A 27116-nucleotide genomic window follows, 5' to 3' on the forward strand; every position below is an offset into this window, starting at 1 on the left:
GAACAACATGAAGGTGAGTAAATGTTTACAGAATTTTCATTTTTGGTTGATCTATCCCTTTAAACTCTTTCACATTTTTTTTTTTGGAAGTCTTGGACACTGTAGGATTGTGCAGATGGTCGTAGTGAGAGGGTGGAACAATTCTCAGTGGGAAGACATCTTTGACATTTGTGCGCAGCAAGTTTACATGGTGTGATTAAGAATCAACAATAGCAAACTAGCCCTGTGATACTTTAAAATCAAAAGTAGGCTTTGGTTAGCGTCACTTTTCCATTTAAAAATGTTTTAACAATCTATCAGACAAAGAATGTCTTTAAGTGTTGATGAAGTCAATTCTGAATCTCAAGATCAATGCAAAGATTATTAGAAAGGAAACAGGGTTGACACACTAGCCTTATGGACAAGGTTATTAAACTACAGAATTCTCATTAAAAGATCATCATTATTTTTAAATCCACTTTTCAATAATCATTGTTTACTTTATCCAGTCATGATAAAAGGGTTGATATTTTAAGATCATCCTCTACTGACAAAGGTAACAAAACATTAGACAAACTGATCTACCAAAGGAGACATACAGTGTACATGTCCTTGCAGATTTTGATTTATCTTGAAAAGGTTTGATTATGGAATAGTACATTATTTTAATAAGGGATAGTTATGGTGGTAACAGGGTTGACACATAACCTACAGACACAACATTTATGTTTTGTCAGAGATAAATTGGCAAACTAAATCTAAAATTAAATACATAGAAAATAAAGACATACTATCTTTTATTTCTTTAAATTGGTTTTTAATCAAAATATGTTTATTTGCTAATTTCGAAAGAAGAAATTGGAAACACAGGACTGGGAGATAATGAAAGAAATCCAAAGGTTGTTGGATATTTGGTTGACGTGTTTAAAAAATGCCTGTATTAACACAAAGTTAAAGTTGACATCATCTAGTCATTGTTAAAGTCATTATTTGCACATACATGTAGCCTATGTTAATGAGAGATACATGGTTTTATACAATGACCCATATGCTGTCTATAGAAACTAAAGTGGAAGTGTTGTGAGATATTGTGCTGAGAAGTGTTGTTGCCCCTCCCTCTCGCCTCATTATGCATGATTAGTTGCTTTGGTGACGGGCCACTTTGGAAGGCACAAAGAAAGGATAATCTGACACAAATGGAGGGTTTAAGGATTCCAGTCAGCACAGATTGCACTGAGTTGTCTTTTGTTTAACAGAATCTGTTCAATGCACGAGAATGAAAAGTTTCAAGAGTCCGAGTAATGTGTGCAGGCAGAGGGTCAATGCAGCGAGCCAGCATTCATGCTGTACAGATAGCACACGCTCAGTGCATACTAACTGAGCTGCAGAATATGCAAAGTAATGCTTTACCCCCATCAGCAAGCCTGCAGCCACCTGCAGTACTTACAGATTACATTGCTTTCTGTCTGCTTGTTGGCCTGGCGGATTTGCTGTCTGTCTGAATGTTTTTAGATATAGATATTAGTTTCAGTTCAGTATTTTAAATTGATTTTTGTTTTTCAAGTATGAATATTTGTGCACAGATTCCTAAAAGTTAAGTCATATGATTTTGTTGTTTATCAAAACATGTCTCACATGGTTTTTGTTTTGTTTGTGTAGTTTAAACGTGTATACTCTTTCTTGGCATAAATTGCAGAGATAAAATAAAATCAAAAGTTTCAATATTTTTTGTAGTTCAAATGTAAATGTATGTGTGCAGATTCAACAAAAAATTAAGATAGAAAATAAAATGTCTAATGTTTTTGTAGTTCAAATGTGAATATTTTGCTGATTTTTCACAAATTAACAGGTACAATAAAATACAGTTTTCGTGTGTGCTTAAAGTGCTAAACGCAACGACCATGCGCTTCGGCTTATCCAGTTTTCATGAGTGATATTTTATGTGCAATTTTTGTGCCAGTGCAAAGCATGGGTGGGAGTGTTTGCGCTACTGTTTGTGTAGGTGCACAAACTGTGGGTTTATTGTATGTAAATGAAGTGGCACAAAGCACAATTAGCTATTTCCTCAGAATTTGGTTGTTGCGCTAAGACGTTTCAAAAGCAGGTCTTATCTTAGCGCAAAGTCTAAATTCAGTTCCTGCATTTACAGTTTGGAGATTTCACCAGCAGGTGCTAATAAAGTTCATATCCAAATTCTGAAAGTAAAGACCATCAAATTATGTCCTTGACGATCGCTGTTGAAGCCGTTTGTTGAAACCAAAAAATTACGAGATTTATGTTAAACTTTCTAGAGGTCATGATTTATTTTTTCAATTATTATTATAATTTTTATGTGTAATATTATTGTTGTATATTTATAATTGTATATATTATTTAATTTTGCCTAGTAATTTTCCACCCGTTGTCATAGAGTGATTTTTAAGTCACTGCAAAAGGGGCTGGTGGAAGATGTTGTGGAGAGTAAAATGTTTGATTTTATATATATATATATATATATATATATATATATATATATATATATATATATATATATATATATAATATAATTTTTTTATTATAGTTTTTAGTTTTAGTTTAATTTTTTTGTTTAAATACATTAATAAAATTTGTTTAAATCAATGTCGACCAATAGAAGTGAAGTGCCGATACAATCACTGTTAATACTAGCTGTGGTTTGTGTATCAGTAGATGAAAATTAGTTATAATATTTACATTCTCTGTAATTTAACAGAGCCTAAATTCACATGAGCCAAATTTTCTGTGCGTATAAAAGGAGCATATCCCATTTAACAAGGACGCTGTTAATGTGCAAAATAATGTAAATCCATATTTCTATTCTTCTCATTTATTTCATACAGTCCATTTATACTACCAACTTCTTATGAATGTGCTCTTTGTTTATATCGCTGGTTCTGGACAGGGAATAGGACCTCCCTTGAACCAATTAGCCCCTTGCATGCGTGATTTCGCCAAACCCACTTGCGCCTAGACTTGCATGAAAATACCAATACTTCATTCATGCCCATTGACTTTGCACTTATGAGTTAAGGCATTGCCTTGCACTTATCGTTTGCGCTCCTAAAATTGGGACCACAATGTTTCACTTTTTTTTTTTTTTGTAGTTCAAATGTGAATATTTGTGCAAAGATTCAACAAAAAATGAAAAGATAAAATTAAAACTCAAATGTTTTTGTAGTTCAAATGTGAATGTTTTCCTATAATTCATCAAAAATTAACAGGTAAACTTAAATACAATGTTTCACATGTTTTTTTTTGTAGTTCAGATGTTAATATTTGTGCAAAGCTTCAACAAAATATGAAGAGATAAAATAAAATGTCAAATGTTTTTGTGGTTCAGATGTGAATATCTTTGCATAAATTAAACAAAAACGAAGAGATAAAATGTTTCAAATGTTTTTGATGTGAACATTAATGTATAGATTCGTCAAAAATGTACTGGTTAAATAAAAAAAGTTTCACATGTTTTTGCAGTTCAAATGTTAATATTTTTGCATAGATTCATAAAACATCTACTAGTTAAATAAAATAAAATGTTTTGCATGTTTTGTTTTGTTTTGTAATCAAATGTGAATACTTGTGCATAGATTAAAAATGATAACCAGTTATTATAATCAGTCAAATAATCTGTACAACAGTGAAATGTGACAGTGGTCCCATATTAATTATTATTATCTAAATATACATTTCATACTTCCTTTGTTTTTTGTTTTTCTCAATAGTCAGCACAATTGAAGCAAATGTGTTTGTACATCACTGATGTAGCTATTATCATGATGGAAAGTTCTGACTCTGTTTGTATGACCTCTAACACATCTGTTATCTTTTCCTATTGTCTCCATTTCCTTTAACGTTTTAAAGCACATTTGCACTTTTTTTATCATGTTTGTACAGGGGCAGCTGTCCTGAGTTTTTTGCTGTGCATATGTATATGTGCTGCTGTACTGTGACAGTACCATGCTATAGTATAGTGTACAGTATAGCATGGTACTGAAGGACTGCAATATTCATATACCATGGTATATGGATATGATTCTCAAGGAACTTCAAAGAATATTATGGTATTACCAAGGTATATATCCAAAAACATGGTATTACCATGTACTGTACATGTCCAAACATAATGGTAATACCATGGTACCATGTCCAAAAACACTAAAGGATTACCATATTAATGTACCAAGTTATAGACCTGATAATCAAAGGTACTTCAAACAATACCATAGCACTACTACCATAGCACATGGCCCAAAGAAACATGATTTTGGCATAATATTAAAATAGAGAGATAAAAAACAAAAATATTTGAGATGCACTGATTGTGAAATTCTGGGGCGATACCGATGTTTAAAATATCAATTTGGCCGATGGCTGATACGATACAGATTTTTTAGTTTTTGTTTATTTTGTTTTTGTTATTTAATCCCCCTTTTGTGCCAGTGAAGCAAAGAAATCTTCATTATAAAAAATAAATGAGCTGTTATTAAGTCTTTCAGCCCTTCATCACACTGTCTTTGAATGAGCACAAATTCAATCATACATTTACATTTTTACATTTATGCATTTTGGCAGACGCTTTTATCCAAAGCGACTTACAGTGCACTTATTACAGGGACAATCCCCCCGGAGCAACTTGGAGTTAAGTGCCTTGCTCAAGGGCCCAACAGTGGCATCTTGGTGGTGCTGGGGCTTGAACCCCCAACCTTCTGGTCAGTAACCCTGAGCCTCAACCACTGAGCCACCACTGCCCCCATACATATTTATGAAACAACATTTAATATAACCTTCTTTCTCATGACAAAGATTATTTTGGTTTGTGAAAAATAACTATTTCAAGAGCCTTTTTAGCCTACTCAATGAGAATAATTTTTCATTACATAGCCCAAAAAATATATATTTGTAATTCAAGTTAAAGTGATTATAAAAGCAATAAAATATAAAAGATAAATTATTAATAAATACAAACATAAATACATCTTTCAGCTCTTGTGTTTTTCATACAGAATGCAAAGTTCTTGTGTTTCCATTAAGCACAAACTTCCCATACTTTTGCAAGTGAGGTGTGTAACATGAGCGCTCCGACTGACCTGAGAAATATTTTCTCTCCGAATAATTCACCAGTCATGAAATGTGCCCCGTAACTCTGATGGCTCTTTAAAAGAACTAGCAATGCTCAATTTGCGAATGGATAATTCTTTTGAGTTGGTTCTTTTCAGTGAATTGGCCAAAACGGGCTTACAAAATGGTCTGAATTGATTCGTGATTCGGTTCAATTCGTTCATAGCTCTCTCACTGAATCATTTGGAGCGGTTTTCACACAGTAAAACAGCATCTGGATATTTATGAATACAGCGCTGGATACACTGTAAATGTACCTACTGTCAACTGAAACAAAAGGTTGTCTAAATGTTTTTGAGAGGTAACTTTGAGAAACTTCAGCTAGTGCTGTGCCATGTGAACAAGGGGCTGTTCAAACTGAACGTGTTTTTGCATCCGCTCGCACTGTTTTTCAGTCGTCTTCCATGTAAACATTTGCTAGATGGATATCTTTTGACAACTGCGTCACGTTTCACTGGGTTTTTAACATCTCTCACGGGAGCACATCAATTTTAGTCACCATTTCAAGTAAAAAAAAACTTCTTCAACTGATAAAACTCATGCGTTCTGCTCTATTCGTTGTGGTGTGTTTTGATTTTTTAGTGTGAAAACGCATCTGACTGAACGGTTACTGGAAGAAATGCTTTAGCCAATGGTTACATGAATGCTACTCATACTCGAGAAAATAAATAAATGCTTCTCAAAGTCACCAGAATTGACCGCTTTGGTGATGGTATTATAGTAACACCTGTTGGATCTTCTCAGAATATGCAGCTGGGTAGGCAACTATTGTCCAAGTCGACCGCAAAAAACCAACGCATATAAACAGATAAACATCGGCCACTGCCATCAGTGAATGACATCGTATTTGCCGATAGTCAACAAGGTGAATATCGGCCGATACCGATCTTTGGCCGATAAATCGTTACATCCCTAATAACATGGTAAAATACCATAGTACTTTTTTGTTGGTGAGTACTTATGCATGCAAAAGCCTCAAACTCATAACACAGATCCACAAACACTTCTATATGGGACTATGCATTGATAATATTTTCAGTAGCCTAAGAAATGTAGTGTCATATTTTGGAGAATAGATATGTTAGATGAGATGTCAAAGCATTAGTCACAGCATCAAATTTGCATCATCAAAACCACCAATAATCTGCAAGTTTTAGTTAAAGTTTCTCTGTGTGCTCACAAGTTTGTATGCAGACAGTCAGTCTTGCTGTATGTTAATGACAATTCAAATTGAAGTGAGTTGTGAGACAGAGGAGAAGTTAGGTGAAGAGTGTGCATTGATAATAATCAAACCATACATAGCCTACCACTAATAAACTCTTACTTCCGCGCAAGCCTTGGCAAGCACTATTAAAAGGCCTGTATGTTTTGACCAATGAAAAGGGGAAGTTTGTTTTTATAAAGGTTCATGTAGTTAATTACTTTCTAACAATTGAAAATGTTCTATTCTTTCTGTTCTTTTCCAGCACAAACCTCCCTTTGAAGTCAACGACCTCTTTGAGGACATCAAGGATGGGGTAAAACTGCTGGCTCTGTTAGAGGTGCTGTCTGGACAGAGATTAGTAAGTGTTTCTATGATACAATGTCCTGATTTCACACCAAAACAGTATACAGATCTGCATGACATTCAATGTGTCTTCAGACATGTATCAGTAATCACAGTGATCAATAACTGGTCTGCTTGAACAGAAGCCTTTAATTTCAACCCCAAATGGAGTTTGCTCACATTTCCACGTTCAGAACGTGGAAGTAAACTGTAGCGGGGTAAACGTCTATTGAGATACAGGGGCAAATCTTATTTATGTGTTCCCTTTGCTCCAACAGTAAAAGAAAAAATCCATCTTTCCAAGAATTTCCAATAGAGGAAAATAGTAGAGAGAGTGAGAAACGTGCCAAATTTACTGTCACTCCCTCAGCAGATTTATTTTTTTACTTTGTAATTAATGCCAGGGTAATATTAGACAAAGTATATTAATGTTATATCATTAAAAATGTAAGATAAAAAAGTTTGCTAGATATAACCTGCTAAATTAAGGTGGAAATACATCATCCAAGTTTGTGAATAGGATCCATAAACTGCTTGTGTTTTCAATTAGCCATGTGAGCAGGGCCGCCAGCTGAAAAGGATCCACTGGGTGTCCAACATCGGCACTGCATTGAAGTTCCTGGAGGGCAGGAGGGTAGGTGCATTTACCCAGTTGTCTTGTTTTTATGGTGATATTCAATCGTAAAACACTCCCATCCATATCTGCAATCTTGTGTGATGATTGGAAGGGTACACATACTTTTCAAAGATGACCAGCCTATATGAAATGTCCCAGTCCAGCAAACATTCATTCTGTGTTTGTAACTGTGTCCTCTCTTTTACCATGCCTTATCGTAGTCTGTATACAAAGGATGTCCGGTCAGTACTTTTCCTAGTTGCAGATCTCACAAACATCTGCTTTTGTTATTCATATCTGCATTTGATGATGCGTACTGTACTCAGTTGCTACTGGCTGAAAGATTATAAAAATTTTTTAGAGACATTTTTCTTTTGTGAGTTTGAGAGCATCTCTTATGATCTTCTTGAATGCTGACCATGAGTAATTATTATTAGGGCTGTCGATTAAATGCATTAATGCAGTGCGATTAATTATGAAGAAAACATTTGTAATAAAAAAAGTAGCTCAATTAATTATGCCGCTATGTTAATTCCATATTAAAAGTATGTATTTTTCTACCATCGGACCAGTTGAAGCTTGAAGTACATGTGACGTCTTGTTTTTCTGAGCCTTGTCAGCATCAAACCTCACAAGCAGTGCAGCCACAGAAGGAGCTGGTCACATTGGACAAAGGACACACAAAAGGGAATGCAAGGGTTTAAGATGCGATTTCAACCACAGCATCCTTAAAACGCAGCATGTATGATGCAGAACACCAGTGAAATGCTCCAAAAGCTTCTATCTGACACACGTACACATAAACCAATGCAAATCAATTGCTAAATGGACTGCTGTCAAGGCTTGTTCAATGAAATGGGAATAAAACATACAATATATTGACTTCTAAAAATACTTTTTGTATTGTCTAATCAATGCTTTAATCGTCTGCCACAATAATGCAATACATTCTGAAAAATCTGAAATCTGATTTATTTTTTACATGTATATATTTTCTATATTATTGCATTATAATGTATAAGTTATATTGAATTATTTTTATTTGGGAGCCTTCTCATATATTTACATTTACATTTATTCATTTGGCAGATGCTTTTATCCAAAGCAACATACAAAAGAGGGATAAAAAAACGTAAGCGATTCATCGTAAGGAGGTAGTAGTACCAAAAATGCTGCATTACAAATTTCAATTGCATCAGAATAATACTATCCAAGACAGATTAGAGTGCAACAAGAATGAATATATATACTTAAGTGCTGTCAGTAGATACAATATTTAATTGCAATTAACTACAAACAATTATGAGATTAATCGCGATTCAATTTTTTTAGTATATTGATTAATCACAGATTTTGAAAATGCTGAAATATGACACTATATAGTTGACCCCATATATATCTCTTTTTCAGTCAAAATGCATTTATTTCCATATTAGGAAAGAAAAAAAAAACAGTATGCAACAATTGAATGGTTTATTTACATCTTCTCTACAAAATCTTCCACAGAATAAAGATAGAAATGCTGTAAAATATCTTATGTCTTGAGTACTCATACTCCACAATATTAATCTGACTGTGTAATAATATTACATAGTCAGTTAATAATAATATTAAGAGACTGTGGCTATATCCTATTTGCTACAGCAATCGTGAAGCTGCGTTCATACATCCAGACGTACACATTACAAAGTAATGTATACATTCCGTCTTCCCAAGAAGTGTTTGTACTTGTTAATGCTGTATTAACGGTAAATGTGTTAATCATGATTACGAAAAATTAACTCGTTAAATGTTTTTAATAAATTGCAAGCGTTAACGTGTTAACGAATTCCGACACCACTGATATAATTACATAATATAATAATTTTATAATATATGCAAATAACTGAGATTCATTCAATTAATTAATCGGAATGTTATGAAATTAATTAAATTAAACATTTGAATAGATTGACAGCCCTAATTATTATCTATAAAATCACTTATTTCACAAATGCTTTGTGTGTTCATATTTGCTTATTTTTCATTAGATGCGAAAATGTTTGGCTACCTAATATTATTTGAGGTGCACTCAGTGATTATTTAGCTAATTGCTAAACTGTTAAACAGAAGGAAAAAAAATGGTAATTGTAGATTTAGAAAAATATGTAAATTTGTACACTCACATGAAATGAATACACTTGTCATATCGGTTTTAGAGAAAAAGCTGCTATATCCTACAAATAGTATAAAGCTGGGCACACATTCATAAGTAGTGCTGTGTTTAGATCACATGACCAGCCAAATATTACTGACTTTATCTCAATATCAGTTTATACAGGAAGTACAAATCCCATTCATTTTCTCACAAACCTTTAAAGACAGACCTACTGCTATGGTATTTGCCTCTGCTGAAGCCATCAGTCTGCAGTATTTTAACTTTAGTTAACTAAAATTTGTGTAATTTCTGACGAAGAACTACACTACCCATGATCCAACAGAGAATCATCCACCAGTCAGACAGTCGCGGCAAACAAAGTGCACCAAAAGAGCTCTGCAGTGACCGCCCACTACTGTGATCTGCGAATGACACAATCAAGTCAGTCTCTCTACACTCTGAAACTTGGAATCGGGGCCGATACTATGCTCATGTACTTGTACTCGTGCTCGTAAAAATGCTTCGATACCAAAAACCCATACCATCTGACAAATGTATTTCCTTTCGTAAACATTCAGCACACAAATTAAAATCATGTTATGTCCTAGTGAGATTATTTTACAGCAAAAGCTGTGATTTAATGAGATATATATATATAGTGTATATAGTTTGCTTATGCGGTCCTTTAAATATGAGTGCTTGTAAATGTGTGGAGTCGGTGTTGTGCAGACATAAAGACACAAAGTGCTCATACCATTTAGAAATCCTTGACTGATACACGGAAAACACCATCTTGAGCATTGCACGCTCATCTGCGCTTGTTGCAGATGACAGAAGGCAGAGCGCTAATTCACTTTTTAGGCACATACAAACTACATATTTAATTAATTAGCAGACTTTTACTGTTTAATAATCACTTTGAGTCACATAGCTTTTCCAGAGTGGGAAGCTACCGTTATAATTTCAGAGCTCCTTGGTCATAACAACAAAGAAACACTACAAAATAAAAGCTCCGCCAAAATAAAAGCTCAATTTAATTAGTTGAGAGATAGATAGATTTTGGGTTGTGCAGTGAAGTTCTGTATAAAATCACATAATTTGATAAAAATATTACATTTACATTTATGCATTTGGCAGAGGCTTTTATCCAAAGTGACTTACAGTGCACTTATTACAGGGACAATCCCCCCGGAGCAACCTGGAGTTAAGTGCCTTGCTCAAGGACACAATGGTGGTGGCTGTGGGGATCGAACCAGCAACCTTCTGATTAACAGTTCAGTGCTTTAGCCCACTACGCCGCCACCACATAATATTACAATATTATGTTGATAACTAATTGTTATACTTTCTAAGTTTAAGGAATTCATTTATTTAATCACCATTTTGATGATAAAATTAAGAATAAATTGTTGACTTGGAATTCAGAAAAAAAACTAAACAAACAAACCAACATGTATCGGACTTGTTCTCAGAAAAATGCTATCTGGACATCCCTCTCTGAAAATACTAATGTATTTGTATATATCTGAATATTTTGCAATAAACTTAACATTGAATGTGCCCATATTTTGTAATCAGCAACTTTAAATCGTTAGTTTTATATTTGTAATTTTTTTTTTAATTATTGCTTCATGTGATTGTTAATTTCCTCATGAATTGCATTAAGTAATATTAAGCATACTGTCTTGTACCTTTGTTGATTGAGTTTCAAATACTTTTTTGTTTTACAAGAAAGTTTGTAATGTTGCGATTCAACTAAGAGTTCATTGATTTGGTTCTTGCTTTAGAACTCATTTATGAAGGTGTTCATGAAAGTTATGGGAAAATACTTCCAGAACCAAGATGGCTGACAAAGTGTGTGGGCATTATTGCGCTCTATTAGATGCTTTCACTCACGGAATAAAAAAACGTACAAAAATAGAATAGAAAATGTTTCCAATGATATTGGTAACTGAGAACTTCTGACACTGCCAGGTAATAACTGAATGCACCTTTAAAGCATGACAAATTTTGCAATATTTAAATAAGCACTTAATTAATTAATTAATTAATTCACCCATATTATTATTATTATTATTTTTTTATTCTCTTTCTGTTGTAATTTTGCACCTGAAGGAAGTTGAGAAAGATCTACTTAAAATGCTTGCAAGTTGGACAGTTTAGTATTTGTGATTTAGTGATGCACACAACAGATGCTAGGTTTTGCCTGGCTTATTTGTGCTGTCACACCTGACCCTTTATATACTGTTTTAAATGGGGAACCAGAGGCATCTATGTTGCACGGCTGTCTTTGCTTTATTTAGTAAATTAAGGGTCTCGATCATAAACAACTTTAATATTTGATTTGCAGATCAAACTAGTCAATATTAATGCAACTGACATCGCTGATGGACGCCCATCCATTGTCTTGGGGCTGATGTGGACCATTATCCTCTATTTCCAGGTAAAGTGTGCCATTTATGGTTGTAGGATTTGGATTTTGTTTCATACAAGTCTACGTTATGCACTATATTTTAATGTTAATGGTCTGTTCTTACAATCGTTTTGCAGATTGAGGAGTTGACCAGTAATCTGCAAGCCCTTCAGGCTTTATCCAGCAGTGCCTCTTCCGTGGATAGCATGGCCAGCTCAGAGACAGGCAGCCCACCCATGAAACGCAAGGTGGTCAAGTTTCAGGGCAATGCCAAACGAGCCCTGCTCAGATGGGTCCAAAGCACAGCAACCAAGTACGAAAGAATATTTAAATAATAAGAAAATAATTTTAACTTGACATGTTGGTGCTTACATTGGAAGTCATAGTAAATTCTAAGCTGAACGATTGACTATATTTCATCAAACAACAAGAATTGTGTATGAATAATCATCATTTTTTATTATTTCAATTGAATTATTGTAATATAAATGTATTAATATACTGTAAAGGTTATATATAATTATATTAATTAAGCAAAATGTAATATTTAATTTAATAATTTTAATGATTTTCTAATTATCTCTCATCACAAGGTGTCTGGGGATTGAAGTTAAAGACTTTGGTCGTAGTTGGCGCAGTGGCGTGGCTTTTCACTCCGTTATACATGCCATACGGCCAGAACTCGTTGACATGGACCTTGTAAGAAGAAGAAGTAACCGCGAGAACCTGGAAGAAGCATTCAGCGTGGCAGAGAATGAGCTTGGAATACCACGTTTACTAGATCCTGAAGGTACCAATGCTGCTTCAAGACTCGCTTTAATGCCATGCATTTTTGGAAATGTTCCATTGTAACGCCATGTTTTAATGTGTACATGGTAAAACTACCTTGGAGTACCGTTTAAAAACAATGGTGTATTGTAATAATTTAGTACCATGGTACACTATACAGTATATCAAAGTATCATAGTATTACCATTTGATGCGATCACTGTACCATGGTACAACCACAGTAATTAATTGTAAGGGTCTCTTTTGATGTTGTGGCTAATATTGTAGAACAGATTTAGTTTGGTAAATGGCCTATTGTGCTTTTCAAGAGCCACTCATTTGTTTTGAGTTTAATGTAAGTAGGCATTGCATAATCAAGCTGGAATTCTCCATCATCAGGCTTCATTAAAGACAGACAATATTATAGTTATTTTGGTAGGTCATGCTGCTATTCAAGCATGACATGTAGAGATCAGATACAGGCAGGCATGGCATCATTATGTGAGCTGGCATAAGCCCTTTGAAGAGTCCATAAAAAGACTTGTTTGGGACTAAAGTCATTGCAACATCTAATGTGGAATGAAGTCTTTGTAGCACCTGATGATTCATCTTCAGTGTTTAACCAATGCCTTGCCTTAGTATTTGATGCAAAGACTAGCAATGTTCAAGTATTGAGCACTTCAGTTTGTAGTCCTTAAACCCAGATAAGAATATACACTCACCTAAAGGATTATTAGGAACACCTGTTCAATTTCTCATTAATGCAATTATCTAATCAACCAATCACATGGCAGTTGCTTCAATGCATTTAGGGGTGTGGTCCTGGTCAAGACAATCTCCTGAACTCCAAACTGAATGTCAGAATGGGAAAGAAAGGTGATTTAAGCAATTTTGAGCATGGCATGGTTGTTGGTGCCAGACGGGCCGGTCTGAGTATTTCACAATCTGCTCAGTTACTGGGATTTTCACGCACAACCATTTCTAGGGTTTACAAAGAATGGTGTGAAAAGGAAAAATATCCAGTATGCGGCAGTCCTGTGGGCTGAAAATGCCTTGTTGATGCTAGAGGTCAGAGGAGAATGGGTCGACTGATTCAAGCTGATAGAAGAGCAACTTTGCCTGAAATAACCACTGATTACAACCGAGGTATGCAGCAAAGCATTTGTGAAGCCACAACACGCACAACCTTGAGGTGGATGGGCTACAACAGCAGAAGACCCCACCGGGTACCACTCATCTCCACTACAAATAGGAAAAAGAGGCTACAATTTGCAAGAGCTCACCAAAATTGGACAGTTGAAGACTGGAAAAATGTTGCCTGGTCTGATGAGTCTCGATTTCTGTTGAGACATTCAGATGGTAGAGTCAGAATTTGGCGTAAACAGAATGAGAACATGGATCCATCATGCCTTGTTACCACTGTGCAGGCTGGTGGTGGTGGTGTAATGGTGTGGGGATGTTTTCTTGGCACACTTTAGGCCCCTTAGTGCCATTTGGGCATCGTTTAAATGCCACGGCCTACCTGAGCATTGTTTCTGACCATGTCCATCCCTTTATGGCCACCATGTACCCATCCTCTGATGGCTACTTCCAGCAGGATAATGCACCATGTCACAAAGCTCGAATCATTTCAAATTGGTTTCTTGAACATGACAATGAGTTCGCTGTACTAAAATGGCCCCCACAGTCACCAGATCTCAACCCAATAGAGCATCTTTGGGATGTGGTGGAACGGGAGCTTCATGCCCTGGATGTGCATCCCACAAATCTCCATCAACTGCAAGATGCTATCCTATCAATATGGGCCAACATTTCTAAAGAATGCTTTCAGCACCTTGTTGAATCAATGCCACGTAGAATTAAGGCAGTTCTGAAGGCGAAAGGGGGTCAAACACAGTATTAGTATGGTGTTCCTAATAATCCTTTAGGTGAGTGTACAACAACTGATGTAGTTGTTAGCAACTTATGTTTAAAAAAACCACCAAATTCAAAATTCATGTTTGAGGTATGACTTTGTGTCATTTATATTGTAGACCAAAACATGACAGTCACTTCCAAGTAATCTTAACCAGAATCCTTATTTTGGGGGGAACAAGCATCCAGTTAGCCTTCTGTGTTGGCATATTGTACAATCTGCCACCTGACCAGCTCTATAGAGTCTTTTTTTCACAGCACTAAACCACAGCTGGTAAAATTATGCAATGCCACAAAAGAACAGCACCATTTTTTAACTAGAAAAAGAATGTTTGTCAATGCTAACTTTGAATTTGAGCTTAGCCTGAAAGATTAAAACCGTTTTAAAATGTCTTGAAGTTCAATGGTTATTTATGCCTTATGTAGTTTAAATACTTAAGCAATTTAAAGAGAAATGTGAAGTTTGAGATTTGAAAGTTGTAGACTGTATGCCTTGTGTACTTGCATTAATAAGCCATTGCAATTCTGAATGCTTGCGAGGGCATTGCTAGTGATTGTAATGTATTGCAAGGTGCTTGCTGGGGTGTTCCTTGATAGTTGGATGGATAGATCTGTCTGGATGGACTAATAGATAGATAGATAGATAGATAGATAGATAGATGGATGAGTAGATAGATAGATAGATAGATGGATGAGTAGATAGATAGATAGATAGATAGATGGATGGATGAGTAGATATGACTGACAGACAGACAGACAGACACAGATGGACGGAGGGACGGACAGACAGACAGACAGACAGATAGATATATGGATGGATGATGGTAATGTATTGCAAGGTGGTTGCTAGGGTGTTGCTAGATAGTTGGATGGATAGATCTATCTAGATTGCCGGACTAATAGATAGATAGATAGATAGATAGATAGATGGATGGATGGATGGATGGATCGAAGAGTAGATGGATGGATGAGTGATATGACATACAGACAGAGGGAGAGAGACAGAGAAAGTGCCTTGCTCAAGGGCACAATATCCATAGATCGTCCCCTGAGGTGTTTAATCCTGCAGTTTGTGGTGATCAGCTCTGATCTTTGAGTTCTCCATGTTTTTTTTTTGTTTGTTGTTTTTTGTCTGCAGATGTGGATGTGGACAAGCCTGATGAGAAATCAATAATGACATACGTAGCTCAGTTCCTGAAGCACTACCCAGATGCCCACCAATCCGAGACAGATGGACAGCAAGAGGAGGTACGCCTTACTGTTTACGTGCATGTACCAGCTAAAGATACACTGATCACTCACTGTTGTTATTTTATGCAGCCACTGCTTGTTGTGCTTGTTCATTTGTCACTAATCATTTAGTTTAGTCCATCACAGTGGAATCCATTCATTTTACTTTACAATCACACCCATAATGCATTGCTCTGTGTTCACTCTGTCTCTCTATCTGTGTCATTTGCCATACGCATTCGTAGCTGGTTCGTTCCATTCCTACATTTGCTCTCTCTATCCCAACTCTACAGGTAAGAGCTGATTACCTCTCTGCCGGCATGAGATTCATTTAGTGTGTTGGTCATTCTCAGGAAATGGTGCAATTAGGTTTAAAAATGACTGCAGAACTTTTAAGAAATCTTATTTACAATGAATTTCCCAGTTTAAGCTCAACGTTCAAAGGCTGTAATCGACATTTTGGCACCACCATAGAGGGATGTTGAATATTCAGATTAGTCATCAACAAATGTTGTTGCTCGTGGTGAGTTGTGCATGGATGCCTGCGGAGTATAGCGTCAAGCCTCCACATGTGCTACGTCTCTGTGGTAACGCGTTCAACAAGCCACGTGATAAGATGCGCGGATTGACGGACTCAGACATGGAGGCAAATGAGATTTATCCTCTGACACCCAGATTGAGGCGAGTCACTACGCCACCACGAGGACTTAGAGCGCATTGGGGATTGGGCATTCCAAATTGGGGAGAAAAATTTAAATGTTTAATTTAAAATAAATCGTAATTATTTGGTTACAGCCTTTCAAAGAACCATTTTGTTAATTCACCCCTGTTATTTGGTTACAGGAATTTATATACAAGATTATCATTGAAAAATTAAAAGAGTAGCCCATTACTTTTTTCTTTTAATACATTTTGTTAGAACTATATTTCATTCAAAATGTTTGTGGTTTAATGTTACGTAGTTGCATCCTTAGTGCAGGAAAAAAAGCATTTTAGAAATGTAATAGAAAGGCATGAATAAAGGATGCTATTTTGATTTCAATAAAAGCTAAATTATATTTACCCAGTAAAGTATCATGATGATGAACGAGGACTTGTAAATTGGCTGGTATTCAAAGGAAAAACAAGCATCTAACAATTGAAAATACAGTATATTGTGCATTAAACACTACATAGAGTTAAATCTATCAAATAATTAAACTAAGATCAGAATTTGGTTAATTGTATCAGTGGTAAGTCTTATGGACACAAACCGAGCACAAATATAACCATTTCCTGAGAATGCCCGATCTGCAGTGGATGCTCTCTGGTTTCTCCTCTCTTTCTCTGGCGTTTTTTTCTTGCTAACATCTTGACTGTGTTGTGTTTGCATCTCTTGGTGTGCCTTGCTTTCCTGGACAGTATGATCCACAAGATATTGAACTAATGCTTGAGGTATGTGTTTATTCATAAATAGGGTCATAATAAAGGACTAAAAGCTCACTATTGTGTGGGACTCTCTCTTATTTTGACTTGTTTCACTGTTCGGTTACTTGCTGTGGGTTGTTATAGATTGTCTCCCTGAATGCTCTCTAAATGAGGGATAAACTGTTGTTTCTTTCTGTCTGCTGTGCACAGAGAGAGGAACGGAAGGTGCTGAGAGAGGTGAAGGTCTGGCTGGATCAGCTGGAGAGAGATATATTGTGTGCACAAGGCTCTGAAGAGAGTCTCACTGACAAATATCAGGTAACAAGAACTTAACAGATATAAGGACTCGAAGAAGGAATCCACAATGACTCCTTTACACTAAAAATGCTTTAAGGGGCCATATTACAAATTTTGTCAAGGCTAATTGCACCCAAAAAAGTCTTGCTAGTTTTACTTGACAATTTTCCACCTTCTCACTGGCCCTTAGAATTAAAAAGGCTGTTTTTCCTGCTTTACAGGATCTTTAAGTTTTAAATGAGCTCTATTAGGATTGGCTAAACTGTTTGGGTTTGCTGTTAGATCAAATGTATTTGCTGCTGCCCCTTTATTTAATAACACCCTCTTTGACAAGCCAGCATTACATTGTAACAGTATTCTTATCCTGTCCAATTTAATTATTGACCAAATGTGCATATCAGTAAATAATATATTCCCCATGCTGCAGGCCTTCAAGAGCTTCCGAGTGCAGTATGAAATGAGGAAGAAACAGATTGAGTCACTTCTGCAGCCGGTACACAGAGACGGAAAACTGTCAGTAGATCAGGCTGTCCTCAAACAGTCCTGGGATCACGTGTCTGTCAGGGTATGTGCTTTAACAAATAGAATTACATTGATATTCATATACCATGGTATTTACATGGTACCTTGCCCAAAACACAGGGTATTATATTAACTAAAAAACATGGTATTACCATTGTACATGTTAAATAAAAAATCACGTTTTTTCTATGGTACCATGCACCAAAGCCATGGTATTACCTCAGTATATGCAAAAACATTGTATTACCATAGAACCATTCCCAAATAAAAAAGCAGAAAAAACTAAATATGGCAATACCATGGTACCATTCCCAAATAAAAAAGCAGAAAAAACAAATCATGGTATTACCATAGTACCATTGCCAAAAATACAACAACCAAAAAACTTGGTATTACCATGGAAACCCCCCAAAAAAACCAAAATGTGGTATTACCATAGTACATGCAAAAACATGGTATTACCATAGATCCATTCCCAAAAAACATGGTATTACCATGGTAACAGCCCCCAAACCCCTCCCCCAACAAAACAAAATGTGGTATTACCATAGTGCATACAAAAACATGGTATTACCATAGATCTATTTCCAAAAAACATGGTATTACCATGGTAACAGCCGCCCCCCCAAAAAAACCAACACAACAAAATGTGGTACCATGGTAACATTCCCAAAAATACAACAACCAAAAAACATGGTATTACCATGATAACCCCCCCCCACACACACACACACATACCACCACCCCAGCTTGGAGCATGGTACCAGCTCTGCAGAATGTTCCACAGAATTAGAGAAGAGGCAAAGTTATACACATCCCGCCCCTTGCACGTTGGCTTATTTATTTAATATTTTGGCAATGTGGATTACGCTTACATGTACTATTAACAGTGATGTACTCTCAGCTAAGTTTAACATGTTTTGCAATGTTTAAATCCATAATGCAGAATTCAGCTGATTTTACCCTCAAATAGATAATAATTAAATAAAAAAATTATTAAATAAATAAATGTCTTTAAATTATGACTGCCTCTGTCTAGAACTCATAGCTTATTTATTATGGAAGATAACCAACTGCATATAAGCTTGTATATTGCAGTCACCTTTTGGTACACTGTTTTGTTTTTACTTCATAGTATAACTCTGAATTGTTGAACTGGAGCGTAGGCCATTGATTTAAAGTTCATTACTGAGAACAGAGGGCAAAACACAGAGCCGGTTTTGTTCAAGGGAACAGAGGACTCGCAGAGCAGACACAGCAATCTGGCAAGACATTTGACAGCTTGAACAGGTTCTCTTAGACTGTGAGCGGCATTAAAAACAGATTCCTCCTTTTGATATTTGCGACATTGCTGTGTGGTTTGTGTAGCTCTTAGACTGGCACATTCATCTGGATAAGTCTTTGCCTGGCCCTCTGGGAGTGATTGGAGCATGGCTGCATCGGGCAGAACTTGCCCTGAGAGAAGACGTACCCATTCAACAGGCCCATGAAGAGACCGCCAACATCATCCACAGAAAACTGGAACAGCACATGGTACGCTCGAGACCCTATGTCTGCTTTTGCACTTTGAAATCTTTTATTTGTATTCTTAATGGATTATCTCCAATCCAAACGATTCTAAGCTGAAAGATGATGTTTGTGCTAATTATACAGGAGGTGTTGAACAATTTGGAAGGACACAGACAGACATTCCAACAGATTCACAGAGACAGATCCGTAAACGGCGTCCCCGTTCCTCCCGAGCAGCTGCAGGACATGGCAGAAAGGTCAACTTTAATGACATTTGGATTCATTTTGGGAACTGTTTTTCTAAGACGGCATAAAATTGAATTTGCCATGCATTGAACTTCCAGAATGTGATGTATTTCAGAGTGAAACAGACTTGATTTTATCCTTCAGGATTTGTTTGGATTATGACAAGTGGTTGGTTGGAGGAGAGGGAACTTTCATAGATTAAGCTATATTCACAAATATTTCATATTTCCACAGATTTAATTTTGTGTCCACATCATCTCATGTACATGTGATTAAACTTGAATTCTGGGAGATGAAGTATCGCCTGATGGCATTTCTCATCCTGGCGGAGTCGAAGCTCAAATCTTGGATCATTAAATACGGCAGACGTGACTCAGTGGAGCTTCTCCTGCAAAAATTATATTGTACGTCTGCAAGTTTACCTTTTCAACCATTTTATATCTGCTTCATGAACAACTTATTCAGCTAACATATAATAAAACATCCTACCATTATTATACTCTTTTTAACACAGGTATTTATTGAAGGTCATAAGTTCTTTGAGCAATATGAAACCACGTTTCAGAGTCTGAAACAAGCTGCAGACACCTATATGAAATCTGGAGCTTCAGGTAAGAACACATCTCACTGTCATCCATCTTCTCCAGGATGCTTGAGAATCATGTGGCTTTTTATAATCACTTCCTGGATGCAGTTTTGTCTGCACAGCGCTATGCCATAAATCATAAGCACAAATTGACATGACCATTTGGTATTTTCGTGCAATAATTTGCTAAGTCTAGGCACAAGTGGGCTTGGTGAAAACATGCACGCAAAGTGATAATGAGGGGGGGTCAAGTGCAATTTAATTTGGAGGTTCTTGTTCGGTTATTGCAGAGTCTGCATCCTATTATATAGTCCATTCCCTCAATCACCAGTGATATAAACAAAGACAGCACATTCATAAGAAGTTGGTAGGGTAAATGGATTGTATGCAATGAATTCGAAGAATAGAAGTATGGTCTTACATTATTTTTTACGTTATCTGTGCCCTTGTTGAATGTGACATTCTCCTTTTAAAAACATGGAAAATGTGGTTCAGGCGATGGTTGTATGCTCTGTTAAATGATGGAGAATGTAAATATTATTAATCACTTTCATCTACACACACAAACTTAAATTCTCTTCTTTGGGGCGGCTGTGGCTCAGGTGGTAGAGCAGGTCGGCCCTTAATCGCAGGGTTGGTGGTTCAATTCCCGGCCCACATGACTCCACATGCTGAAGTGTCCTTGGGCAAGACACTGAACCCCAAGTTGCTCCCAATGGCAGGCTAGCGCCTTGCATGGCAGCTCTGCCATCATTGGTGTGTGAATGGGTGAATGAGATGCAGTGTAAATGTCACGAACCCCGCTCGCACGCTCATTTTGCTCCCTCGAGCTCGCACGCTCGTTTTGCTCCCTCGAGCTTCCACGCTCGTTTTGCTCCTACGAGCTCTCATGCTCGTTAGCAGGTCTCCCTCCTCGGGCTCGCATGCCCGCTCTCCTATCGCCAGTATTAGTTTCACCCGCACTCGTCCCAATCACTAGATCATTAGTTTCACCTGTACTCGTCTCATCACCTATCATTGGTTACACCTGCACTCGCCTCTATAAATACCACAGCACATTCGTCTCACTCCTGTTGGTTATTGTGGTTAGTTTCCCGTGTCTTTGCCCCCCGCTAGTCTCGTCTACTTTTGAACTCCTCTTGTTTACCCCTTAGCTTGCCAACTCTAGTGTTCCCCTAGCTCCCCTGTTTAGTGTTACTCGTTATTTTGATTCTGATTACCCCGGCTTTGACCCAACGCCTTCCTCGACCTCTCTTTGGATTTGCCCCCCTTGTTTATATCTTGATTCCCCGGCTTTTGACCTATCGCTCACCCTGACCATTCTTCATCTGGATTTTCCTTGCTGTACTTTTACCTGCCTGCAATAAAACGCAGTTTTGACTTACATTGTGACTGTCTCTTCTTGTGCGGGTTACAGTAAAGCACTTTGAATACCGCTATTAAGGTTAAAAAGGAGCTATATAAGTGCAGACCGGTTACCGTTTGATTTTTATCTTGAATTAATTTATTAAAACATTAAAAAATTCAACCAAAAATATTTCTAAATTCAAATGAGACTTCAAACAAAATGAAAATATAATCAAAATAACAGTGGTCAAAAAGATCATACCAAATCCAAACATTTTACTCTCCAACTTCTGCCCCTTTTGCAGTGACTTAAAAATCAATCTATGACAACAGGTGGAAAAATATCAATACAAATGATATCATAAGTACTATTGTAAATATAAACATAACAATAATAATAATTGAAATATATACCATGACCAAATCTAGTGATAGTTTAACACAAATCTCGTAAATATTTGTTGCATAAAACAACTACAACAGTTAATGTAATTGACATCATTTGATGTTCGACATTATTTTGCACGTATAGACATGAACTTTATTACCAGCTGCTGGTGGAATCTCCAAACTGCAAATGTAGGAACTGAATTTAGACTTTGCTCTGAAAACAGATGTGATATTGAAACATCTTATTGCAGTGACCTATTTCTTAGGAAAATAGCAAATTGCACTTTGCGCCACTTCATTAACATACAATACATCCACAGTTTGAGCGCATGCACCCACAGATAGCGCAAACACTGAAAATTACGAATGTACGAAAATTGCACTTCGGATTAGCACACTCATGAAAATTGGACAAGATATAGCGCATGGTTTTACACGTAGCACTTTACGAGCTCATGAAATAGAGACAATTGTCTTATTGGTCCTAAGAATTGGTTACATTTCTCTTTGCACAAAATAATTTCTCAAGCCTTCCTCTTGGATTTTAGGGGGGAAAAATATCCTGGAATTTTCTTGACAGTTTTCTTGAGATTCATTCAAATACACAGATGCATGTAGGGTGTAGTATATAACTATTCATTTATTATTCTAGGCAGTAAAATCAACAGGAAAGGTGAGTTTAGAGTAAATAGAGTGCCAAGAATTCACTTTAATGTAGTGGCAGTTTGGACAGTACAGTTTACAGTGCACACATTTTTAACGTCACAATACAATCATTTCACCTTTACTAATGCTTATTATTGTCAATTTACTAATCGTCACTAATATAAATCTACCTGACTGTAGAAGATTGATTTGCATGCCTGTGCAAGACTTTATCACCAGTCAAAAGAGCTTTATTCACAATGTGATTGCAGCTGAAGAGGGTGAAGGAGTGCATAAGTTTCTGAGCGATGCAACGGCGCAGTGGAAGAACCTGTCGGTGGAGGTGCGCAGTGTTCGCAGCATGTTGGAAGAAGTCATCTGTAACTGGGAGAAGTACAGCAGCATGGTGGCCAGCCTGCAGGCCTGGCTGGAGGATGCAGAGAAGATGCTCAACCAATCAGAGAGCGACAAACGGGTGTGTTTGTGAAGTTCATGACTTTGAACGCTATTGAGCAAAACAGCTTAAACCAGTCTCAGGTGGTTTGCTGGTCTTAGCTGGTTTAAACTGTTCTAGCTGGATTACCAGCATGTCCATCTGAAGACCATAAAAACAGACCAGCCTCACCAGTTTGGGCAAGATGGGAGACCAGCTAACCACTTTAAAATGGTTTAAAACTACCAACAGCCAAACTACTCGCTAACTCTGTTCATATTCAAAGACTGGTTGTATAACAGTGTAAAATGTTCTGCAGGAATTTTTCCGGAATCTTCCACACTGGATCCAGCAGCACATGGACATGAACGATGCTGGAAACTTCCTGATAGAAACATGTGATGAAACGGTTTCCAGAGAACTGAAACAACAGCTTCTCCTTCTCAACGGCAGATGGAGAGAACTGTTCGTCAGAGTCAAACATGTAAGAGATGATTAACGCTTAATTTTTTAAAAATAATATAAAAATAATATAATCACTCTCACTTATACCAAACCATGGTCTGCACCAAAGTAGTCATAATTTAGTTTTGCACAACTAGTTTTCACCCTTGGAATTAAACTGTTTAAGGCTGTTTTTGCTACTGTACCTTTAAGACTTCTATGTAAATATCCTCTGTTATAATAGGTTAACTTCCACATAGTGCACACCAGAGTGTGCATGAATACTGAGTAATCATTGTATTTTAAATGTGGGTGGTCATATGTCAAAGTGCTCATGGTTATAACATTAATACTGCACCAATTTCTGTATGACCCATTTTTGCAGTTTAGTTTTCATAAATGGTCTGGGTGGACAGTGGAAGAACTTTGCATTGTGAATGTTAGAGTATATGTTGATAGGACATTGAAGTATTTTCCATAACAACGCCCCTCTAAATGTTGTGTTAAAGGGATAGTTCACCCAAAAATTATTTACTCACCTTCATGCCATCCCAGATGTGCTTGACTATCTTTCTTCTGCTGAACACAAACAAAGATTTTTAGAAGAATATCTCAGCTCTGTAGGTCCATAAAATAGAAGTCAATAAGGTCCAAAACTTTGAACTTTCCAAAAAGTACATAGGAAGAGTCAATTTGACTCCAGTGGTTAAATCCATGTCTTTAGAAGAGATATGATAGGTATAGGGTGAGAAACAGATAAATATTTAAGTACTTTTTTACTATAAATTCTCCTCCTGCCCAGTAGGTGGCGATATGCACAAAGAATGTGAATCACTAAAAACATAAGTAGAAGAAATCTTCCTGTTTGTATGTGGTAGACTTAAAATAACAAATGACTTAAATATTGATCTGTTGCTCTTATCACCTATCATATTACTTCTGAAGACATGGATTAAACCACTGGAGTTGTATGGATTACTTTTATGCTGCCTTTATTTGCTTATTGAGCTTCAAAGTTTTGGACCCTGTTGACTTACAGACCTACAGAGCTGAGATATTCTTCAAAAAAGTCTTATTTTTATGTTGGGCAGAAGAAAGTCATACAGATCTGGAATGGCATGAGGGAGATTTATAACACATACCTCAACTTTTGCATCAGGTAGAGAGATAAAAAGTTTTTGTCAAATAATCTTTTTCTTAGTATGCAAGAGCAGATGAAGTGGACAAGCTGAGGAAAGATTACGAAGACGGGATTGAAGCTTTAAAAGGATTTATTGACATGTCCAATGAGAGAATGAACACTCCAGTTCAAGTGTCTTTCCTAAACATAAGGACATATCTGCAAGATGTTGAGGTAATCAGAGTTCACAAAGCTTATCACATGTCTCTCTGAAATATTTGATTCTGATTGGTTTTATCATGACTGACCGGGCGGAGGGCGGGGCCGGGCTGTGATTTTACACACCTGGGCCCTTATCAGGCTAATCAAGCCTCAGAGAGGGATAAAGGCCGACTGCGGACAGTGGTGCGACAGAGAGAGAAAGTTTACGGGCAGCTGTCCGTCCTGTGTGTGTGTTTGTGTCTTTTGGTACGAGTGTAAAGGGAGTTCAATGGAGAAGAGGAGGCGAGAACCGGCTTGACAATATAAATAATAGTTTAATGAAGAAATAAACCAAAAGACACAAACACACACATAGGACAGACAGCTGCCCGTAAATGTTCTCTCTCTGTCGCACCACCATCTGCAGTTGGCTTTTATCCTTAAGAGTGGTGGTGGCTTGGTGGGCTAAAGCACATAACTGTTAATCAGAAGGTCACTGGTTCAATCCCCACAGCCACCTTGAGCAAGGCACTTAACTCCAGGTTGCTCCAGGGGGATTGTCCCTGTAATAAGGGCACTGTAAGTCACTTTGGATAAAAGCGTCTGCCAAATGCATAAATGTAAATGTTATCCCTCTCGGAGGCTTGATTAGCCTGATAAGTGGCCCGGTGTGTAAAATCAAGACCCGGCCCGCCCTCAACCCGGTCACAATGACTTTCTGCGATCAAATATTTTTGCTAAATTGTATAATTGATTTGTTGCAAGTCTTTCAAATCAGTCTGCAGCCTCTTTCTTCTCGCATTATGAAATAATTTAACTCGAATCAATATTTCATGTCCATTTATTTATAAAGTAGCCATGTATTAAGTTAGATAATGTATGAACGCTTTGATTTATGGTAACACAGTACCCTTAACTTATAAATCATTTGCAAACTATGTACATAATATAAGAACTCACACAATTATCCACTCAGTTTATTTCAAGAGGATTAACGATGATGTTTAAGCAGTGGAGCTAGTTTGCAAAGTATGATATAAATGTCAACTCAATTCTCACAGGACATCAAGCACAAAGTGCCATCCATGGAGGCTGCATTTAAGACAGCGACACGTAACGCACAGCAGCTGACCAAGGACTTCCCAGAGGAGGAGATCGCACAGATGCTGGCTACCATGGCAACCATCAAAGATGAGCTCAGCAAGGTACCTGACTTTGTGTTTTCTTCCATGAGCTGCCACATTAAAGGGACAGTTCCCCAAAAATAAAAATTCTCTTATCATTTACTCACCCTCATGCAGTCCCAAACATTGTTCTGTGGAACAGAAAGAAAGTGTTTTTGTCTATACAATGTAAGTAAGCTCCTAAAAGGGCATTAAGGCAGCATAACAGTAATCCATATGACCTGAGTGGTTTAATTCTTGTCTTCTGTGTGTCACACAAAGCTGTTGTATGACTTAAGAAGACTTGGAATATAGTGCACAAGTGGTATGGACTACTTTTACAACTTTTTCTGTGGTCAATATAAAAATGTAGTTGTATGGAAAAGTGGTATGTTAGACAATTTTTCACAGATTCCTACTTTTGGATTCCACTGAAAAACTTAACAGCATATGTGTGTGGAACGACAAGAGGAAAACAGAATTTTCATTTGTGGGTGAACTATCCATTTAAATGAAGATAATATGTATTTTCTCCCCTTCATTCCTTGACCTCAACGTCTGCTGTCTCTTTCAGATAAGAGAAAGAGCTCTACCCCTGCTGAGGGATTCTCAGGCCATGCTGCCTCCTCTAGAGGAGATGGAGAAACATATCACTGGGTTCTACCAGTCACTGGAGAAGGCGAGCCGCATCACTTCCTCTCGGGACTCCGAGGCTCCAGGAGACTTCAAGCAGAAGTGTCAGGTGACTGAAGGAAAATGGGTATCATTCAAGGGTGATGAGTCCAAATTTTTGGTAGCAAAAACATGCATGACAACTTTTTAAAAAGAAACTTGTTATGTGAAGATCCGTTGTATTTTTTAATAGAGCACACGCAACAGTATGATTCCAGGAATAAAATACTTAAAAATGTGAATTTTTTCTATAGGCAAATTTATACTTTTTTTATTGAATTAATTACATGGTAACCGCAATTAATCGCATATAAAAATATTTGCTGAGAAAACCCCTCTTATGACAATAATTCAATATATAATGATTAAATCATCATTATAGATAGTTATATTTA

General features: G+C 36.8%; 1 protein-coding gene across 1 annotated transcript in view; it reads left to right on the forward strand.

The window, feature by feature from the left end:
• The window catches only part of LOC127657239 (nesprin-1-like), a 173120-nt gene that overhangs the window by 26293 nt on the left and 119711 nt on the right, over positions 1-27116 (forward strand). The window contains 20 exon segments of the mRNA XM_052145940.1: positions 6582-6677; positions 7212-7295; positions 7499-7519; positions 11765-11857; positions 11965-12140; positions 12421-12617; positions 15648-15757; positions 17141-17173; positions 17357-17464; positions 17871-18008; positions 19334-19498; positions 19619-19731; positions 19955-20119; positions 20231-20331; positions 22696-22716; positions 22961-23163; positions 23441-23605; positions 24767-24919; positions 25948-26091; positions 26624-26791. Of these exon segments, the coding sequence (XP_052001900.1) occupies positions 6582-6677; positions 7212-7295; positions 7499-7519; positions 11765-11857; positions 11965-12140; positions 12421-12617; positions 15648-15757; positions 17141-17173; positions 17357-17464; positions 17871-18008; positions 19334-19498; positions 19619-19731; positions 19955-20119; positions 20231-20331; positions 22696-22716; positions 22961-23163; positions 23441-23605; positions 24767-24919; positions 25948-26091; positions 26624-26791 (2454 nt within the window).

Source organism: Xyrauchen texanus, chromosome 16, assembly GCF_025860055.1.
Source record: "Xyrauchen texanus isolate HMW12.3.18 chromosome 16, RBS_HiC_50CHRs, whole genome shotgun sequence".
Classification (NCBI taxonomy): domain Eukaryota; kingdom Metazoa; phylum Chordata; class Actinopteri; order Cypriniformes; family Catostomidae; genus Xyrauchen; species Xyrauchen texanus.